Source organism: Balaenoptera physalus (genome assembly GCF_965194825.1).
Source record: "Balaenoptera physalus genome assembly, chromosome: 3".
Classification (NCBI taxonomy): domain Eukaryota; kingdom Metazoa; phylum Chordata; class Mammalia; order Artiodactyla; family Balaenopteridae; genus Balaenoptera; species Balaenoptera physalus.
The window spans coordinates 126368370-126390229 of record NC_138890.1 but is presented as its reverse complement, the minus strand read 5'-3'; the positions used below and the strand labels follow the sequence as shown (position 1 = coordinate 126390229).

Here is a 21860-nt window from a genome sequence, read left to right as displayed (position 1 = left end):
AAAATTAAAAATTCAGGAAGGACTGGGAGTTTGGGAATAGCAGTTGTAAACTATTATATATAGGATGGATAAACAACAAGGTCCTACTGTATAGCACAGGGAACTGTATTCAATATCCTGTGATAAACCATAATGGAAAAGAATACGAAAAAGAATGTATATATATGTATAACTGACTCACTTTGCTGTACAGCAGAAATTAACACAACATTGTAAATCAATTATACATCAATAAAATTTTTTAAAAGTTAAAAATTCAGTTCCTCAGTCACATTACCCTGTTTCAGGGGCTCAGCAGCCACATGAAGCGAGTGGCTACCACACTGCTCAGCGCAGAAGACTATTTCCATCATTTCAGGAAGGTCTGCTGAACAATGCTGCTCTGGAGGACAGACATTTGGTTTTTTTAACCCTCATTACCATGTTGAAATTATTTAAAATGGGAAAATGTTTATGATAGGGTGATAAGTTTAAAAAAACAAGAAATACAAAATTGGCCTACAATTATTCTAACTGAGCAAAAGCAAATACCCAGAGAGTCAAAGTTTAGAAAATTTGTCACAAAAGTTAACTTAGATACATTAAGATGTGGGATTTGGGCATAATTTGTTTTTCATCTAAAAATGATTTTAACTTTGTCATACTATTTTCTCATTTTCAGAGAGCAAACGAATATAATATTGCTTGATGCTTGGGAAAATTGCCTTACAACTTCTGACTCTGTTTTCTAAGTCTTTCTCTTGGCTCCATGTAGACTGAGTGATTATTTTTCTTTATCCTTGCTATTATTTTTGACATTGTTCCTTTCTGGTAGAACACTGCATGCTTGACATAAAAATATCTGTGTGTGCCTCTGTGTGTGTGTGTGTATGTAAAAGCAAGGATAGAATGGTGAAAAAAGATAAACATTTCAAGATTTGCATCTTTAATTAGACGACATGTTTAAATTGCAACAGAAATTGCCTTTCATAATTCACAGTCGAGGGAAATGAATGTGTGTATATCACTCAGAGACTTCACATATTCATGTTGGGAAATGTAACTTAAGCACACACTAGTCAAAGTAATCAACTTGGAAAAGGAATGACATTCTTCACAAAGAGTTGCTGCACTGTTTATAAAAAATAAAAACAAGACAGAGAGAAATGGTAGTGTAAAAATTCAATAGAAATTAATTCCTGTCCACCCAAACCCCGGGGAAAGAATGGGCTATATTCCATGTTTCACTGCAGCCTTAGCAGCCAGCATGCATAACCTTCCACCATGAAATATAGACAAGTCCCCACACAGAATTGTCCCCATTGGTCCTTTCCCTCTGTCTTCGTGTCAGCCAGGCTTCTATTATTCTTCCATTTCCTGCCTGGATCAACTTTTCCAATTTCCCTGTTACACTCCGCGGAAGGATGTTTCCCACCCTTGTGCAAGTGCTCTTTGCAGCAGGTCCAGAGAACACAAGCAGGATTTTTACCTTTTACAAAGACAGAGAGGAGTTGTCTTTACTTTGCACTGAGACGGCAGGCCCCAGTCCATGCTGCAGCCTCACAACCTTCAAGCAGTTTTCATCAGCTGTAGGCACATTTGGTTTCTGTTATGAGTCTCTGGACTATTAGTAGTGTGAGCTGGAACATACTTTTGTGCATTCCCTGCCTTTCCCCCTGGCGTCCAAATGAGCACACCTGTGAGGGATGTGCTCAGAGCAGGAGGTAGAGGTTATCAGCCCTGCCCTTGCCCGAACAGCGTCACTTTCCAGTCATCTCAGTATTTGGGGGCTCTTCATTAACTCATACACTAATCTGTAAAGTCGGTGTTACTGCATTTCCTTTGGTTTGCGATAAGATGTCAGTTTGCATTAAGAGTGTTGCGATGTGAGTTCAAAGACAAGAAAGGAAAGAAGGCCAACATGAAGCAAAACTTTTAAAACAAGACGTTTTTAAAATTAGGATAAAGCCTTGCCCAGTAAAACCTGGAGAGCAAACCAAATAGGATTTGCAACTTGGATGCTCACCCTCCAGGAGGCCTCTCAGGAGAATCTGCCAAGCCATGCTTGGCTTCTCAGGGGTGCCTGCCATGTGGGATGCTGTATCACTGCGGTCCTGGAACCTCCCATGGTCTTCCATCTGCTTAAGTCTGAGCTAAGGTGTGGGTTTGGATCTACTTACTAAGATTTCCTTAATGTGTATCTGGAATGTTATCTGAAAACATTTTTCTCTCTATGTGCCTGGAACATACTTGGATTCCATTAAGAGACGCTTTTGCTTAGTGAAATCAGCTCTGTGGCTGTGTGTTATGATTTGGGAGTTCTCCATAGGGTCGTCTGCTTTAAATATCAGCCTTTCTACTGGCCATCATTATTGCTTCTTTCCATTGGATGCTGCATACCTTCCCTAAGGGGTAAGGCTGTATTAGGCTAACCTGTTGCATCTCAAAGTGTGTTTCCTAGATCAGCTGGGAACTTATTAGAAATCAAATGATCAGTCCACAGCCCAGACTCTAGGGATGGAGCCCAGCATACTATGGTTTAACAAGCCTTTCAAGTGATTCTAATGCACATTAAAGTTTGAGAACCTCTGATCTTAGCCTGTGGGCTTCAAAGTGTGTGCAAGATGATCTGAAAGAAAATATTATAACTTTATATTTTATGGTCTCTTTTTCTTTTTTTTTCTTTTGTTTTTTTTAATTAATTTATTTATTTTTGGCTCTGTTGGGTCTTCGTTTCTGTGCGAGGGCTTTCTCTAGTTGCGGCAAGCGGGGGCCACTCTTCATCGCGGTGCGCGGGCCTCTCACTATCACGGCCTCTCTTGGTGCGGAGCACAGGCTCCAGACGCGCAGGCTCAGTAATTGCGGCTCACGGGCCCAGATGCTCCGCGACATGTGGGATCCTCCCAGACCAGGGCTCGAACCCATGTCCCCTGCATTGACAGGCAGATTCTCAACCACTGCGCCACCAGGGAAGCCCTGGTCTCTTTTTCTAATTTCTATTTTTTTACATTTTAATATGCCCAATATGTTAATATCATTATATATGTATGATTTATCAACAAATACATGTATAGTAGGAGTGTACACTTAATTTTTTTATGGATAGGGATGCATGATATACAAAGTGTGAAGACTACTTGTCTAGGTATAACATTTTAAAACTCTTATGGTCTAAGTCAGCTGAGCCATTAGCCACCAACAATGTCATATATTTGCATTAATATATTTATCTCACTGCTCACTTCTAAAATGCTTTGCAAAGAATCTATAGTGTTTATTCCTCCTCTTGGGCAGAGAACTCTCACATTTATAATAAAGTGGTAAAAAGAGCCCTCTGCATTGCATGCTGGAGACTTCTCCCTCTCGGTAGGCAAAAGAGAGAATAGTGACGGCCCATGAACAGCATCAAGGGCACCTCCCCACTCCCCACTCAGTCCATTCATGTTTGTGCATCAGAAAAGAGCACAAAAAGCCTGAAAGAGAACTCCATACCCAATATTTAACACACCCTTTCCCCACTCTCATTGCTCTGCTTAGATGGAGGGACCCCTGGGGGCTTAGGGGACACACTGTCCTCATTGGCAGTCTTCCCTGCTCCCCCCACATACACCAGCTTGCACTAGCCTGGCGTGCATCCTGTGTTATACACTTATGCTCCCTTAGTGTTATGCATTTCCCTGAGCCAGGCAGAAGATATCACTGTGCACTTATTATAAATGGAAAAATTGAAGAACTAGGAGTAGGGCCAACTTAAGCTACAATAATTAAGGGCCTCAACAAAGAAAAAGTAGAAAAAAAATTATTTCATTCCTAGCACAATATTTTGCGTAAAGTATGCTCTCAATAACTATGCATGAGATGAGTGACAAAGATATAAATACAGTTCGGTGCCTGAGCATTCAGTTCTGGTAGTATAACGGAGTACTTAAAAGCATAAATTTAGGTTTGAGTCTTGTCACTGTGTTTACAATTTGTTTGACCTTGAACAAGTTTTTTAACCTCCCTTAAACTTCATTTCCTTCAATCGGTAAATTAAGGATAAGGACAGTAACTACTTCTCAGATTCACTGGGAGAATTAAATGAGATGTAAGTGCTTGGCATGGTATCTGGCACCTAGTAAACTCCCATGAAATGTTCCTTTTTATTGCACTTTGCTAATGCTGAATCAAATGTCAAGAAATAATAAAGCGAGTTCCTACCCTCAAGCCCTGTGACAGTGAAGCCCACGACCCTTTTTGTTTTTTCCTAGCTAAAGGCTAATGATCTTACATAACTCATACTATTTTGAAAATCAGAAGTAATGCCTCTATTGGAGAGACTGACCTAAAGATTTGTTAATCACTCTCTCCTGCCCATATGTCTGTCTGCTTGGAAGAGCCATTTCTGTTCTTAAGCTAACTATTGTCAGGGGTGCAGAGTCCTTTCATTCTGTTTCACCTAATGGCACATTATACTTTACCATTAAGAAAGAAAAAAAAAATTATATGCAGATCTCCATGATGGAGCCATTAAGGTGAAAACCCGATGGCAGTAAAATGATACCACATCAAGGAAGAAACAAAAGACTGCAAGTTTTCTGTCACTGTTCAGAAAAATTAATGTCTTAGGGGAGACTTTACAATATGTTATCATCAAATAAAAACACCATAGGATAATAATGGGAGTTTCCATGAACTCTTAAAAAAGGACTCCAGAAAAAGTAACGCTTTCCTTTTTTTTTTTTCCAGATTCTCCCTTTGTTAATAGCAGGAAATCAATAAACATTATTTGAATTAATAATTAAATAGGAAAAAAGCCTGTAACAAAGTCATAAAGATGTCTAGGTATTACATGCAGAATTGCCTCCCTGGAATACTTCCCCCATTCATTTGTACTTGTTATGACCATATAATTCCCATCTATTATTTCACTTAAATCTTTTCAATAATGCTATGAATCAGGTATCACTATCCTAATTCAGTTTTTGAGGCACTGAGAGGTTCAGAAAGTTGCCCAAGATCACACAGTTACAAGTAAAGAAATGAAGATCTAAACCCAGAACTGTTTGATGCAGGACCACTTATGCTTTATATGGAGGTTGGAAGGTGGCCTTTATGTTAATATTTTTTCTTTCTTTGAGAAAACGTGAGCTACTGCTGTAAAATGGACTCTCCCCCTCAGGCAGTCAGATTACCGTTGCTTCCTTCACTGACTTGACCACTCTGAAGTTACTAGCCTTGCCCCTTTGCGAACACTACATGTAACACTTGGATTCATACATGGTCAGCCTTGAGCGTTCAGTTTGATTCATTTAAACAAACATGGGTTGAGAGCCTTCAGTGAGCCAGGCACTCTGCTAGGTGCTTGGGGAACAGAAGTAATGGATAAAACTTCATGCTCTTGGGGATATTAATCTGGAAGGAAATATACCAAAACATTAATTATGGATACCTCTGGTATTAGTATAAGTCATCCTTTCCTTTTTTTTTACTTATCTACATAAAATGTCTGTTAATATGAATTATTTTTATAAAACAGCTTAAAGAAAAAATAAGGCTGCAAGAAAGGAAATTCTTAAGAAACCAATCTCTAATTGTGAAATGGACCTGGTGATGGCAGAGCCAAGCACTGTAATTCCAGCCTCAGCTTCTTCATATCATGTAGGCGCTACTTTTTAAGGCTGCCTTGGGGAACTGTTTAATTGAGAACGTACTATGTACCAGACAATCTGTTAAGTGTTGGAGGTTATGGAGATAAATAAGATAAACTTTCTGGCCTCAAGGAATTTATAGTCCAGTGAAAAAAACTCATGGTAGTATATGATATTTTCCATGTGTATAGATACTGGTCTCTTCTGTTTGCATAAAGCTTTTGCCTTTTTGTAGAAAATAGCTGTTACATCTGTCTTAGAAACGCACATTAACATATTGGCATGAAGTGTCATCTTTTGAGAGTTACACAAAAAATACAAATTATCATTGCATGCCAATAGAAAGACAGAATAACACGAGAGAATCCCATTAGGTATAATGTTTGAAGAACTTCTAGCATTGGGTAGGAGTCTGAAGTTGGAAAAGTAGACTCAAAATGCTAAAAAAGTTCTAAGTCTTCTCAAAATCCTTCATGTAAACTGAAAAATGAGCCAGAGAGCTAAACTGGCAGCACTGAAGCTCTGGCACATAGGAGGAGCTATATGTATTTGCCATTGTTATTTATATGATAAACAGATGTCATCTTTCTACCCTTTTCCTAAATGCTCCCCAAAGAGCCTTCCTGGTTTAATTGTTTTGTGAGGCTAAAAAAAAAAAAAAAAAAGAATTTCAGGCCTGTGTGAGCTATATTTTGGACTCTCATGACGTTTTGTCACCCCTCAGGTCATCACACTAGATAAACAATCTCTCACATATAAGAGGAAGCCACAACCACAATGGATTTGACAATTAGTTACTCTATAACTATACATATTAGTATATGTAACTATACTGAATTGTCATCATTAGATATTAAAGTATTGATCAACATTTTGTGCCGTCCAGTTAAATGAGATGAGGAAATTTCTTTTTCTTTTAATCAAAAACTCTCTTTTGGATTAATTGAATGAGTTAAATTTGGTCAGCCCAGTTACCTCAGGTTGTTTTAAAGTCATGTCATTGTTCTGGCAATATTGATGAAGCCTGTAGCTTTAGCTAAAGAAAAATACAGCATCACCTAGCTTAATGACATAATTAAGAACGAGGAGCTATATGCCATTTAGATAAACCAACAGTTTAATATGTTGAACCTTAAAATTCCAGTGGATAAAAGCAGGAATTAACCAGTTGCTGCAATTAATGTCCCAGACTTTGAATATAGTGAAAATTAATGAGCTGAGTTCTTTCCAGTGTAACACATGATCACTGAATGATAACTGATCTTTGAAGATCTTTGCTACCAGGTGAAAACAATAAGCATTAGAGGTTGAAAATCTTGATTTTTGATGCAAAAAATATTTTCTAATTAAAATGTGGAAACATATATATACTTCTTTAATTTAAATATAAATGTAAGTATGTATATACATATATATTTAAAAATAAACTGATCCTAGCTACAGTGGGATAGGGCTGGTTGTCGCCATGTAACCCATGGTGCTGATTGTCATCTCAGCAAAGATTCAAGAATCTAAGACTCAGACTCCACCAGCCAGAGGCTTCCGTCTGCTAGCTGTAAGAATCACAAGACCTGGAGAGCCAAGGCTTACAGAGCTGTTTGCAGACCGCACATAAGTCCCAACCAGAGACCATAAAGAGAAAAACATTGAGAAAATCAGAGGGAAAAATGGAAAGGCCAAAAGACTCTCAAGCCAAAAAGAATGGAAGGGTGGGAGAAGAAGCCAAGACAGAATAAGATATTTTATTCTGGAAATGGAAGGAATAGTGCCTTGCAAATGTTAGTTTTCTCCTGATCAATAAGCATGAGTTTCAGGTATCAAGAAAAAAAAATTATGATGTTCAGCCCATTAACTCCTTCAACCTCAGATGCCCTGGGATATGCCCAAAAAGGCATCACAAAGGTCACCACCTACTCCCAGCTCTCCTCAGTAATGCCTTAAACAGTAACATTTAAGATGAATAAAAGATGATTTACAATTCAATAGTAATATTTTTAGTCTTATTTCATTGTAAGTATCACAATGTCAGGAAACTGATGGCTATTGATTTTTTGAAAGTGTTTGAATATGTTTAAATATAGGTTTTACTCTTTAAATAGGAAAAAAAATGAACAAGGTGCTTGGTAATGCTACCCATTATTTATCAACCTCTCAACTGGGTCATGGGGAAATGTCAAAGGTCCTGCCAGAGGGCAAACCAAAACAACAGGGAGATGAAGACCAGAATACAGCCCTAAATCATAAAAGGTGCGGCCCCACTGAGGCCTGTTGCTTCTCAAAAGGTATGCAAAGTAGCCACCAAAAGATAATTCTGTTGCACTACAGGTTTTACTCTGCTGTTAAAAGTCAAGTTTCATTTCTGACTGAACCCGAAGAGCACCAGGGCAGAGTTTGATCCAGACTCATGTTCAGTGGCCAGGAAAGTCACCAAGCCATATGTTCCCATGAAACTGACATGCGGTGAAGTGGGGGGATTACTGCAATTACTTCTTCAAAGGCTCCTGGAGGAACCAAACTTGCTATGACTCTCTATCAAGAAAATATAGGAGATTGCCACTTAAAACACAAGTTTCATAAAAATTCACTAAAAGGAAGATTATGAGAAAATTGGAGACAAAAGAGAGAGTCAACTATTATTATATAAAGATACCTTGAAAAATATCTTGTTTCTGTTCTTCTGCTTAACTGGGCTCCTCTTTCTATTGCAGGGCTTATTTTGGTATGAAAGAGTATAGTCATTTAGTAGGTACCTGCCATCTGTTCTGTGTTTATGAACTTGCATAGACCCTGTAATTACATTTAAGAATTTGAAACCTAAACTAATAACTAGGTCTCACACATGCACATGCACACACAGACACACACACTTGTGCCCTCTCTGCCCTCTGACTATTCACTGATTATGTAAACTCATGGAGCCTCCTTGAGAAATCTCCTTCATGAAAGTGTATGAAGGCTGGGCTCTGAAGCCTTCACTGAATTTGGCACAGAATTAGGATATATCCTTGTATAAGTGGAATCTATCTGAGAGGAAACCACTGGGAGTATTTGAAGAGATATCCCGGAGATCACTATCCTAGGGTAGGTCAGTTAATCCCTTTCCTCCCTAGCTATTTGCTCTGAAAAATAAAGCAAAGAATATCATCCCTTTCCCTCATCCCATTTGGTTCCCTGAGTCTTTCCTTGTCATTTGGCTTAACAGCCAACAACAGAGGTGGTTCTGAGAAGAACGACTTGGATATATTTGCTGCAACAGGAGTTCTGGTTTCCATCTCTGCTAGCTGACAACCCCCAAGTGTTTATCTGTCATCACCAAAGTCTGTGAAATGCTGAGTGGTTGTCAATGGGGTCACACCTTTCTTTCTCAGCCTAAGGGTATGTTTATTTAACCAAAGTCTCCTTCAGCTCCATATATGGTAGCTGTAAACAAATAATGTTTTAGAATGGCAGAGAAGTTTTAATACTAAAGATTATACACAACCATAAGGCTTGTGTATAAGATTATACACAACTTTGATGTATTTAGATGGGTTGCAGCCAACTTCTAACAATCCTTCACAATTTTTACTTGTTTTCCCATACATGATCTCATTTGATTCTTGCACCAACCTTTAGATACTTTGGTCTTGAATAGTTGTTATGCCTATTTCACAGCTGAGGAAACTGAGTCTTGGAGAACTTAAAGTGGTTTTCCCACAATCACAATTCTACACAGCAAAGTCTATATTTAGAGCTAAGTTTTCTGACTCCGGAACCCATTTTCCTTTTATTATGTCTTTCTGCCTTCATCTAAATATATAAACCACTGCATTAGGGACAGACTTTCAAAATAAAAAACATTTTGCTGGTTTTTAAGAAGCTATTAGCAGCTGCACAAAACACCAAGTCTGGCAAGCTTGGCAAAAGAGCAGACAGATGCAGGGCCAAGGCATTTCATAACCAAAATCCCCAGTAGGCTAACCCCTGAACTTGACCTTACTAGTCATAAAGCTTCCCAGTTGTTTTGTTCAATTTATGCCAGGTTATACTTGCTTTACCACACATCCATCTGTATGTTCATCCCTCTAACCCTCCGCAATCTGTATTATTTTTCTGAAGTTGCAGACATCAGGAAACTTCACACCTAAACAGTTCAGCATGTTTATCTTTAAGTGGAGTTCAATATTTGCCTATGGTTCTTTTTTTTAAATTTCATTTATTTATTATGCCTCAGTTGAAAGGGTTGAAAAGGATAAAGGAGAGGAAATACAATATGTAAAAGAAAAGTGCTTATAACTTAAAGTCATCTTAACAACAACTTCCGTGTGAAACATGCTTTAAAACATCTTAATACAAAATTAAGGAATAAGTGTTTTGTAATATACTGAAAATCTCTCTGACTACAATTTTCTCTTTCTTTCTTTACACTTAAGTACTACTTTCCAGGTACATGTTGCAAAAGCTTCGGGACAAACTTTGAACTCATCTGTACTTTCCTTTATGAAATATCACTGCCTATGGTTCTTTTATAAAAAAATGAAATTTGCATATAATCCAATGCACAAATCTCAAGTGTACCGTTCAATAAGTTTTGCCAAATGTGTCCACCCAGGTAACTCAAACTTTTATCTAGATATGGAATACTACCCTCACACTAGAAAGTTCCCTCTCATGCCCCTTCCCAGTCGATACTCTCTCCACCACTGTTCTAATATTTATCACCATGGATTAGTTTTATCTGTTCTAGAACTTCATATAAATGGAGTCATACAGTATTTACTCTTTTGTATAAGGGTCTTCTCACTCAAGATTATATGTTTGAGATTTACCAGTATTGTTTTTTGTATAAGGAGTTTACTCCTTTTAATTATTGAGTATTATCCTATTGTAGGAATATTCTAGTTTCTTTTTTTTTTAATTGAAGTATAGTTGATGTATGATATTCTAGTTTCTTTATCCACTTTCCTCTTGACAGACACCCAGGCTATTTCTAGTTTTTAGTTATTCTAAATAAAACTACTATGAACACTCTTAAAAAGATCTTTTTATGAATAGATTTTCATTTCTCTTAGGTAAATACCTGGAAGTGGAATTGCCAGGTCATAGGGAGGTATATGTTTAGTTTTATAAGAAACTTCCAGAACTTTTTTCAAAGGCGTTGTACCATTTTAACTCCTACCAACAATGTACGAGATGTTGTTCCATATCATCATCATTTGGCATTGTCAGTCTTTTTAATTTTAGTCATTCTGGTGGGTGTTCATCATATTACTTTTGAATTACAAAATAAGAATATTCACATTAGAGAGCATTTCCATTATCAAGGAGTGACTTAGGCAATGTCTGTGTTCATGTCCCCCTATTACTACACCAGTGCAGGTCTCTTAAGTCCTAATATTAAGACATTAAATCCTGTTTCTCATCCTTAAAGAGTTGATTGAAAGGTTCATAACTTGGCAGTTATTTTAAAAGTTTTTGGATTCAACTTGAGCTCTAAATCACTGAAATATTGTCGAAGTTAATTTTTAGGGTGTTTTTCTATTAATACTTAGGCTTTCAAATTAATCAAAATGATCAGGTTAGCTCCTGACTTCTGCTTAACAGAAAAATAAATAAATAATCACACCTAAGTCACTAACTTATGAAATTTCTTTCACTGAATTAAATGAGCATCACCTCAGGGTGACTCTCATAGACCTCAACTGGATTAATAAGAGTAAATCATTTTAGACTAAGCATCAGTCACACATGGTAAAGTTACCTCTAAGTTAAGTTGCTTCAGTTCCTGGAGTAAGTATGTAAGCCTAATTTTGTTTCAATGTGAAATCCCCCCTAGGTCTTATAACTTATCCCTAGGAAGTTTCAAGTTTCCATGTTGCTGTTTTCTTGACTTTCCTCCATTCTCCAGGCTCTGACTCTTGCTCACTTGTTATAAAAATAACCTAAATGCTCTTAATTCTTCTCAAAAATGTATTTCAGCCCACTGATCATGATATTAGATGTATTATAACCCATTCAGCAATTTTTCTTTGAATGAACTTTTAGTAATCAGTAGCAGTAATACAGCTTAGAGCTCTTAAAGTGGGAGAAATAAATTGTACAAGACTTGAGGCTAATGTAGCCTAGTCAAGGCCTTGGGAAACACTAACACAAAAGATAACTTGTCCACTGCTCTTTGACTAGTTTCTTTCTTTCTCTATACTTCAATTTTCCAAGATGTTAAAGGATAATATATGAGCATATGTAAGAATTTTTTAACCAGAAAATTTATAACGCAACTTTAGCATCAATTAATTTTTGTTAGGCTGATTTGGCGGCATCCATTCAGTTTCCTCCCATAACATGTAAGAAGGGCAAAATGGTTCCACAGTTTAGAGAATCTCCGTTGGTTACAGAGGCATTAAGAAGCTGGCACCCAAGGAAATGATAGGAGTTAGGCATTTTAATCTCTGTTCTGACATGCCTTTTTTCAAAAGCACTTAATACATTGCTTTGTCTCTCACAGTCCAGCTGTAAAATAATATATTGGCTCTAAAGATTTGTTAATACAGTAATCATTTGTTTAAATTACATAAAATGTCATATATATATGAAGTTTGCATACTTTTGGAACTAAGCCACAAAACACATATTTTGTACTTCTGAAAATAAGAATACTCCACGGTTTGGAACGATACTGTACTGGCTAATTGTCCCATTCATCAAATGTACAATACATACCACAGACTCTTTATAGTTTTTTTTTAATCTGCATATGAGCCACTAGGGCCAATGTTATACGTAGGTGAAAATAAGCAGCTATGATGGAGACGATGAAGCAGCACAGAAAAGACCTGCCTGCTTTAAAATATTTTCCCGCTAGCCTGTCTTTGGGATAAGACATTACCTTCAGATTTTTCTATCAAAATCAATGTATTAGCAGGTAATATACCAGGATCACTTTTTATTATATGAACCACTGATGCCCATTATTCCTTCAGAGTCTAGCAGGGCCATGAGGAGAGGGGAGGGGACAGATGCAGAGACATTGTGAAAGGCTGAAGATGATGTGAAATAATGAGGCGTTGTGTGTGTGTGGCAGAGCGATGGGGGAGAACTCCAGGGAGCAGGAGGAGAGCTTGAGGGTGGAAAGCACCTGGGGGAAGAAGCTCTGCAAGAAAATCTGGGACTTTCGCCAAAGATATACTTGATTCCAGCGTTGGCCTAGGGCTGGACCCATGAGACACAAATGAGAAAGTAATGTAGGCTCTTATTTTTCAGATAAAGCCAAATTTTGCATATAAATTCTTTTGAGTTCCTTTGTTCTGACACAGGAAAGACATAGAATAACTTTGCAGGCATCACTCATACTCAGGCAAAGAATTCTGCATTTTCCTGTGTTATATAAGCCATATAGTTGAATAATCCTGGCTCATCTACTAAATAAGTATTCAAAATGTAAACTTATTATCATTGTAAAGTGCTATGTAAATACAAATTCTTTATAGTGTGATTCCAGAACTTAAATAAAAATGAAGCCACCATTTTTTTTCTGATAATAGCCCCTGACATTTTGCCACTGACCACTTTACAAAGGAATCAAATCCAAATGCTGCATTGTTTAGTCAGGTTTCATTGCATTTTAAATGAATGGAGATAAAAATAAAGATAACACATTAGGACATTTGACAGAGTTCCCTTTTAGACTTCTTCCATTTCTAATCTATCTCTAAATTGTATCCCTTTTGTTTAGTTCGCTTTATTCAATACATGCTTATTTACCTGCATCTAAAATAAAGTGTTCTGTCAACAACTAATTTCTCTCCTCTTAAAAAGTGATCACTCCATGTTTTATCATATTCACATTTGTTTGCTTTACCACAGTTAATAGAGAAAGGCTCAAGTACTTTATAATAAATTTTAGAGCATAAATTCAGTATTTATTTAGGCTTAGATTGTTAAGCAAAATTATTAGAATTTTATTACTTTTCTTTTTTCATACATTTTTCATTTTTTCACTAAAAACACTTAGCCTTTGATAAATTAACCATAGCAAACAATAAAGGATGTCCTTTAGACTGAGACAAAAGACTGATAAAAATAATTTGTATCTTGGCTCTCTAACCATATTATGCTAGGGCCTTAATATTAAAGAGCTATCTTCTAACTGGTAACTGAATAGCTCTTCGTTAGTTTCTCTAAAAATAAGAGTTTTTAATCTCTTCTTGCAAGCTAGGATAGTCTTATGGTTTAAATATATTTTGGAAGCTTGTTCCAACAGTTAAATTGAAAATGTCTGATATTTTCAATTACTTAAAACATTTATGATTTTAAGCTCCTAGCAGAAATCTGCTGCTGAAGGGGAAAAATATTACGAGCTGTTATTCAGAAAGACACTTATGTAAGAACTGTGACCTTGGTTATTGGTTTGAAAGCAAGAAGTCCTATATTTTAGACCCAAGGCTTTAGAAATCTTTAGTGGGCATTTTCTCCTCTCAGAGCTGAGACAAATGGCTGATGAGTGAAATCTTGAGACTGTCCACAGCTTTTCTCTTTCATTCTGTTGCAGCCCAGAAGATGGTGAGATCCATCCAGAAATCTGTCGGCTCTACATCCAGCTGCAATGCTGCTTAGAAATGTACACAACAGAGATGCTAAAATCCATGTGTCTGCTGGGGTCTCTTCAATTTCATCGAAAAGGTATCTTCGTTTAATATGTTGCCATAAACACTGAGAAATGTTAAACAAAACCTCATCTTTTGCAAAGGCCTATGTGTACCATTTGTCTATCTACACACAATTGGAATGGATATAAATGTTCAGGAAATGTTTGATATAAATGAATAAAAGAAGTCTATATCAGTACTATCAAAGTACATAAGAACATTGATCATCTTGAATAGAAATTGTGGTAGAAACAATTCTCAAATTTATTATTTTACCACATGTGAACATGACTTTGGCTAGAATCAGCATGGGCAGCAAAAATATATAATGATCTTAACTAGGGTAGTAAATGCTATCCAAGATTGCTGCTATTTCCCTAAATGTATTTGGTTGCAAGACGACAAATTACAAGTTGTGTCCCAAAGATTTAAAAATAGGGGGAACTCAACAAACAAAATCTCATTCCCTGGTTTAAACTATAAAGAGACTATATTGGCTTAAATGAATGAAACCTCTAGAGGCAGCAGTGGCTTCAGCATGTCTTGATCAGACTTCTGATTCCCAGTCTGAGTGATGTTCTGCCTTCTCGGGGAGGTGGGGGGTTGACTTTACCCTCAAGCTGCCCTTCCCCCACACTTGCAAACTGACTCCTACAGTTTCAGTCATCACATATGCATACAGAGAGAATTTCTCCCATTATAGACTAGCAAATGTCCTGAACTTTGTTCTAACTGGACCAGGTCAGACCACATGTCTACACTTGAACCAATCACAGTAGCCAAGGGGATGGAATTAAACTGATTGGTTTAGGCAATCAAGGCCCATTCCTGGAGCTAGGAGAGGAGTCAACCCCACCCAACCAGTGGCTATTGCATAAAGGGACAGTGTGGAATGGAATGGATGCTGGGGAGGAAGCCAAAAGTTTCTGTCACTGCAGGATTCAATCTATATTTTCTTTGCTAATTCATTGAACAATAATTTTTGGGAGCCTCCTGAATGCAAACATTTTGTGCTTGAGATCAAGAAATAGAGGGATGCACAGAAGGTAATCTTTGTCTATGATTTAAATTCAGAGATAGAAAAGGTCAGTAAACTGTAATAATCAGGGAAAATCTTTTAGAAAGGATGGGACTTGAGCTAGGTTGTGAGGATAGGGTTCAGATAGGGAAGGAAAAAGAAAGACCTTTCAGGTGAAGAAGCAGCTGAAGAAGAGATATGAAATCAAATGAGCATGCAATTTGAGAGGAACTAGATGACATGATAAAGTACCTGTAAAAATCAAACCTTGCATACACACATATGTATGCACAAGGCAGAACTAAAAATAAGATTATGCTACGCTGCTCCAAAGAGAGATTATTTTCTCGATACATGAATATTATCTTTTTCTTTTTCCTTCTAAAGGCTGAATTTTCACGGGTTTCCACCTTTACTTCATGTTTGGAGAGATTATCCCCTTGACACTCAGGAGTCCTGATCAGAAAATTGAATACTCAGACACACTGAAGACCCAAAGAGTTGTCATTGGCCCAATGTCTTTGTTTGTCCTCTCTGTTCTCATGCACCGCCACCATCACACCCCCCGCACACACACGTGCATTCACACATAAACACACACACAGAGTAGTATTTGCATTCTTTCTAATCATGGTTGACTAGATTGGGTATGGGTCATTTTTTTCCCCAGGTCTGCATTGACTGTGCTTGCAGTATTTCATGCCCATGTTGCCCCCAAGATCGCCCTTGATGATTGTCCATAACACCATGTGACCCGCACTCCCTGTCTCACTCTAATTCCTTAGTTTTTCACCTGGTCTCCCTGCCATCCACTCCTACTTTCTGTCTTCTCACAAATGACTTTTGAAAGGAAGACTCATCTCTGCTAGCTCTCTGCTTAAAAGTAAAAGGTATTCCCTCATCCAGGTTCTTCCTTATTGTATTTGGTCTTGACCACACAAATAAAAAACACATCATCTCTTAACTGATCAGCTCATGTGGTCTGCACTGCCTCCTATCTTCACTGTCCGTCTCTGATCCCTATCCTTCCCTGCCTCTTCCTTTAAAAATAATAAACCCCTGCTCCCTTCTCTAGCACCTAACCCTCTAAGTATGACTCTAAAAAGAATATACCTGATGGAATCTTTGATTTCTCCCCATTGTAGGATTAAGTATCCAGTTGGATTTCTATTTGATTCTTCTAAAATCATTACTACTTAAAGTGTAAATCCTTAGAAAATGTGTTTCAAAATTATCCAGGGTGCTAGATAAACATGGAGACTCATGAATCCTGTCCAGGACCCACTGAATCAGAATCTGAGGGCACTCTGGGTGATTCTGAAACACAGTGAAGATGGATAACTGTTTTGCTACCTTTGAAACAAAAGGAAATCACCCCATCATATGTATAAAAATGGAAACTTTCAAGCCCTTACCTGGCTATTCTTACTCACCTAAGTACATACTTTCAACTTTATTGTATGCTTTATTCTTTATCACCACTAGACAGAAGTCTGTCTACCAAGAATTAAGATGCCAGATAATATACTCTTTATCCAAACAGTGGTATCTCTAGTGTGGCCTTGGGCTAGGAGGGGTCCTGTCTAGATGAGCTCACTCAGTCCCTTCAAGAAATCAAATAGAGTTGGCCCTCATGGATTCAACCAACGACAGATCACGTACTATGCTTACAATCTATTGCTGTTTGAATCCACAGATATGGAACCACGGATACAGAGGGCCAACTATGGGACTTGAGCATCCATGAATTATGATGTCCATGGCAAGTCCTAGAACCAACATCCCATTCCCCCACACACACATACAGATACTGAGGGATGAGTATAGTCCTCAGAGTCTTAGGGGTATGGTGATTCCCATTCTAGTCTATAACACTCGAAATCTCTTTCTGCTTAGAATCTCTTTCTGGTATGTTTCTTTTAATGCTATGGTAAAAATTGGTATTTTGATAACTTTTAGGTTAACTAATTTTTTTTCCCTCCTAATTTCTTATTACAGCTTGGCCAATTCTTCTTTACTCTTTGTCTTCTATCATGGAAAAAAAGGAATTGTAATTGAGTCATTATTTGGGCTCTATATGAGAGTCTCTGGTCAATTTTTGTTGTGATTAGATTCTGAAGCCAAATTGTTTCACAATTATCTGTACTTTTATTTTTTTAATTAATTTATTTAATTTATTTATTTTCGGCTACATTGGGTCTTTGTTGCTGCATGTGGGCTTTCTCTAGATGCAGCGAGCGGGCACTACTCTTCGTTACAGTGCACGGGCTTCTCATTGCAGTGGCTTCTCTTGTTGTGGAGCATGGGCTCTAGGCACACGGGCTTCAGTAGTTGTGGCTCACGGGCTCAGTAGTTGTGGCATGCAGGCTCTAGAGCGCAGGCTCAGTAGTTGTGGTGCATGGGCTTACTTGCTCCGTGGCATGTGGGATCTTCCCAAACCAGGGCTTGAACCCGTGTGCCCTGCATTGGCAGGCAGATTCTTAACCACTACGCCACCCGGGAAGCCCCTTAATTTATTTTTATTTCTAATTACCTCCCTGACTGCCATCATAAGTCCAGAAAGTATTGAATATCACATTTAGTTTTACTATTGTATTGAGTAGTCATGTGTTTACTCTTTGAAGAAAAAGGTTACACAAGGTTACCACAGGGGTGAGGAGTATGGTTTGTTTCTGGGAAAAATAAGCCTCAAATCATTTTAAATCTCATTTTCTGCAGAAAGCTTGAATTTAATAATGAAGATTGTCCTTCTCTCCCAATTAAGCAAATTATAAGTATCCTTTGTCCTTAACAACATCTTCAGTGGACCTTCATGCTTTTTGCATGCACCATGTTTCTGAATTTTTGCTGTCTCATAAGTCTGATTGGTACAATCTACTTGGAAATCTTTTATACTTTATAAGATCATGCTATTGCCCAAAAAAATGAAGACAAACAGTACTAAGATGATCGTCTTATTTCATGGCCAACAAAATTAAAGTAAATTATGGTAATATGAGGTAAAAATCCACATTTAATAAAGGCTATTGGAATATACCATGCAGAGTGTGGTTCTGAAAAACTGTGGAGAAGATGACAGATGGGAATAATTTCAGGCATTGTGTAATCTCATATTTTAACACTTTAAGTTTTAGATTGGGCCATTACTTGACAAAGTCTAATTTCTATGTTTATAGTGAAAAATAGTTTCTCTCACTTCTTCACAGTTAATTAGGTAGGAAGTCTTTCCCCACAGCTGAATCCATGTATCATATTGACCATTAATGCCTGTTTCCTGACACCAGATAAAATGCGACCACGGGTTTCATTCACTCTGTTGGCAGAAAGTGAAGCCAGATTTCTAAGAGAATTGGATGATCCTGCCGTTCTGACCACAGCTTTCCTCTCTCCCATTCTCCCCACAGTCAGTCAGCTTTGACAACCTTCCCATTCTGAAAGGAGCAGAGAAGAGAGAGCACTCCAGTGCAGTCCCCCTTCACATGTGAACTTGCTCCTTCATCTTTATTCTCATTTCTCCTTGCTTTCTCAAGGGTCTTCTCTGACTCTGCTCCACTCTTCTGCCATCACTTACAGCCAGGTTGTCCCCAGGTCCTTTGAGGTATACCATTCTCCCTTCCTCCCCCTAAGATAAGATGGGTCCTTCCCCTGCAATGTGCCACCAGGATATATAAAGAGAGAAAAAATGCGGAGGAAATGTAGTCACAAAAGGGGAAAGAAGGGCTTCCCTGGTGGTGCAGTGGTTGAGAATCCGCCTGCCAATGCAGGGGACACGGGTTTGAGCCCTGGTCTGGGAAGATCCCACATGCCGCGGAGCGGCTGGGCCCGTGAGCCACAACTGCTGAGCCTGCGCGTCTGGAGCCTGTGCCCCGCAACAAGAGAGGCCGCGATGGTGAGAGGTCCGCGCACCGTGATGAAGAGCGGCCCCCACTTGCCGCAACTAGAGAAAGCCCTCGCACAGAAACGAAGATCCAACACAGCCAAAAATAAATAAGTAAATAAATAAATTTTTTAAAAAAAAGGGGGGGGAAAGAAGAGAGAAATGTCAAAATCTAGTGGGAGTTGAGAGCTCAAGATGCTCTCATAAGAAATTAATGAACCGCCATCCATCCAGCAAAATACAGGATAAACTTAAGACAAAGAACAGAATATGAGCAGTAAAGACTCCAGGGTATTCCAGCCTCCTATTAAGAAATGTAAAAAAAATGACCCACACCAATAAAAGAAACAAGCAACACAAAGACAGAAATAGAATAAAACCACAAGTAAAGCCTTATTTTCCAATGTAATGAGGCAATTGATACTAAAATAGAACATTAGGTTAGAAGAAATGAAGCAGAATAAATCTTAAAATAGATTATGATTCAAATTATGAGTGGAAACAGGCATTTGTTCTTTGAACAAATATTTGTTGAGCACCTATGTAAGGTACTGGGAGACTGAAACAATCAGGGCTGAGGAGATCCCTGTTCTTATGGAGTATATAGTCTCGTGCAGAGAAATAGGGGGAAAATTTTCTAAAAATCCCAAACACTAAAATTACAATGTCAATAATTAGAATAGGTAATGTAATAGAAAGTGACCATGACTAGGTGGCTACTTTAGAAGGGATGGTCAAAGCTCTCCGAGGAGGTAGAACTTAATCTGAGATTTAATGACAAGAAGGACACAACTTCATAAACATTCGTATCTAATGCAAAGGACCCAAGACCAGAACAAGCTTGTACTATCTGAAGAACATAAATATAACCAACTTCTGGAATCTAAGGGCAATCTAACACCATCTATTACTCTGTCTCCGTGTCCTCATACATCAATACCAAACAGTGAACAGGACACAATATTCATCACCTTTTGTCAAAGTAGATGTCAGCTGAGGACTAGGATAACAGCAATGATAATAGCTTCCACTTATTGTATACTTTCTACTTGCCAGGTGCTTTATACCTGTCACTTATTTCATCCTCAAGTATCGTTGTTCCCATTTTACTGATGGAGAAGCTGAGGCTCAAAGAGGTAACTTGTTGTCCAAGGTCACAGAGCACATTAATCCTACTGCAAAGTTCATGATTATTCCACTACACCAGACCATTTCCCACTAAGCTACATTGGAGAAAGGCAAGAGAACATATCAAATCGGGAAATGAAAGATACTAGCACCATGGGCTGAATTTTATCCACACATCTGACAATGATTGGTGCACATATTCCAAAATACCATGTTTAATGGCTAAATTTTATTGTATATTTAATTTCTTACCAAAATAAGTTCAGAGAGTTACTTTTAAGATGAGAGGGAAAGTTAATTCCATAGATCATTTAATGATTTATAAGATATTTTGCTGTGATCCAAAGGGAGCATGATTTAGCCATGATACCCATTAAAGGAAAGTTGAAATTAATTAACTATACAGTCAATACTGTCTGCACATTGTTCTGCTCTACCTTAGGGGTTGGAAGTGGAGCAGTGAAAGCCTCATAGGGACCTCTCTTAAATGTGTTTCCATTGCCTGCTCTTCTCCTGTGCCCTGTGATTCTGTTTCCTCACTCAGCTAATGGAACCACCAAGATGACTACTACTCTGGGGTCAATGATAGGACTACAGTGTCATAAGGAGCACAGAGAAGGACACAGGGCGGGGGAGGGAAATACCTCTGTATTGGAAAATGTTTATTTCCCAGTGTATGGGCAAGAATGGATTTCTGTTTATGGTATAAGTATTATTTTCCACTATGTGTTTTATGGCACTATGAATATCTTCTTACCACAATGTAGAAAAGCCTTTGAAACTATTTTTTAATACAGGCAAACAACTAACTGAACTAATATAACTCATTTCTATTTAAATTATATGCTTTTTGGAAATGCAAGAGTAAAAGTGGATTACTTAACAAACAGCTTACATTTCCCCAGTCCTTTTCACACTGGATGGAGTTATAAATCTCCTACCCAGTATGAAAATGCATGAGAGTGAGAGTAACCATGTGGACAAGCTTCCACGCATCTCATGTAAACTGTGTTCATTTAGTTGTTCACAGTCAGTATGAAAACTGTCCCGAGAGCCTTCCCTGTGTATAGTATCATAGCAGATAATGTGTCAGGAGCACAAAGGACAGAGGAAATTTGCCCCTGCCATCAAGGAAATGATAGTGCAGTGATAGAATATTAGCTCAGAGAAGATTAGTTTGTTTTGTTTTGATTCCTAGGGAAATTTACACAAATGGATAAAATTGACTCTGCTGGACATCAGAGTCCAAACTCAGGGCCTGCAAGGAGACACTATGGCAATGCTTCCTACTGGCACTATAGGCTGAAGACAGGCAGGCAAGCAAGGAGTGGAGAGGAGAAGGGGAAATGGAGAGAGGAAAATATGAATAGGAAAGAAAGAGGATGGGAGAAATGAGATCAAGAGAAGGAAAGAGGTCTCCAGAGTAGAGTGTGATAAAGGGGCCTCCACTCTAGATAAAGGACCCCATCCCAGTCTTCTGAGGCCAGTGCCTAGGAATTCTGAGGGGTAAGAGATCTGTGGGACTCTTGAGGCTGCCCCACAGTCAGATGTGTTTTTGTTCCTCCTAAACAACTGACCATTTCTCACAAATATAAGAATAACCA

At 38.1% G+C, this 21860-nt stretch overlaps 1 protein-coding gene across 2 annotated transcripts in view; it reads left to right on the top strand.

Moving 5' to 3' along the window:
* Positions 1-21860, top strand: part of RGS7BP (regulator of G protein signaling 7 binding protein) — a 126649-nt gene that overhangs the window by 71891 nt on the left and 32898 nt on the right. For both annotated transcript variants that reach the window (XM_082457372.1, XM_082457373.1), the window contains exon 3: positions 14137-14267. In XM_082457372.1, the coding sequence (XP_082313498.1) occupies positions 14137-14267 (131 nt within the window). The remainder of the gene's footprint in view (positions 1-14136; positions 14268-21860) is intronic.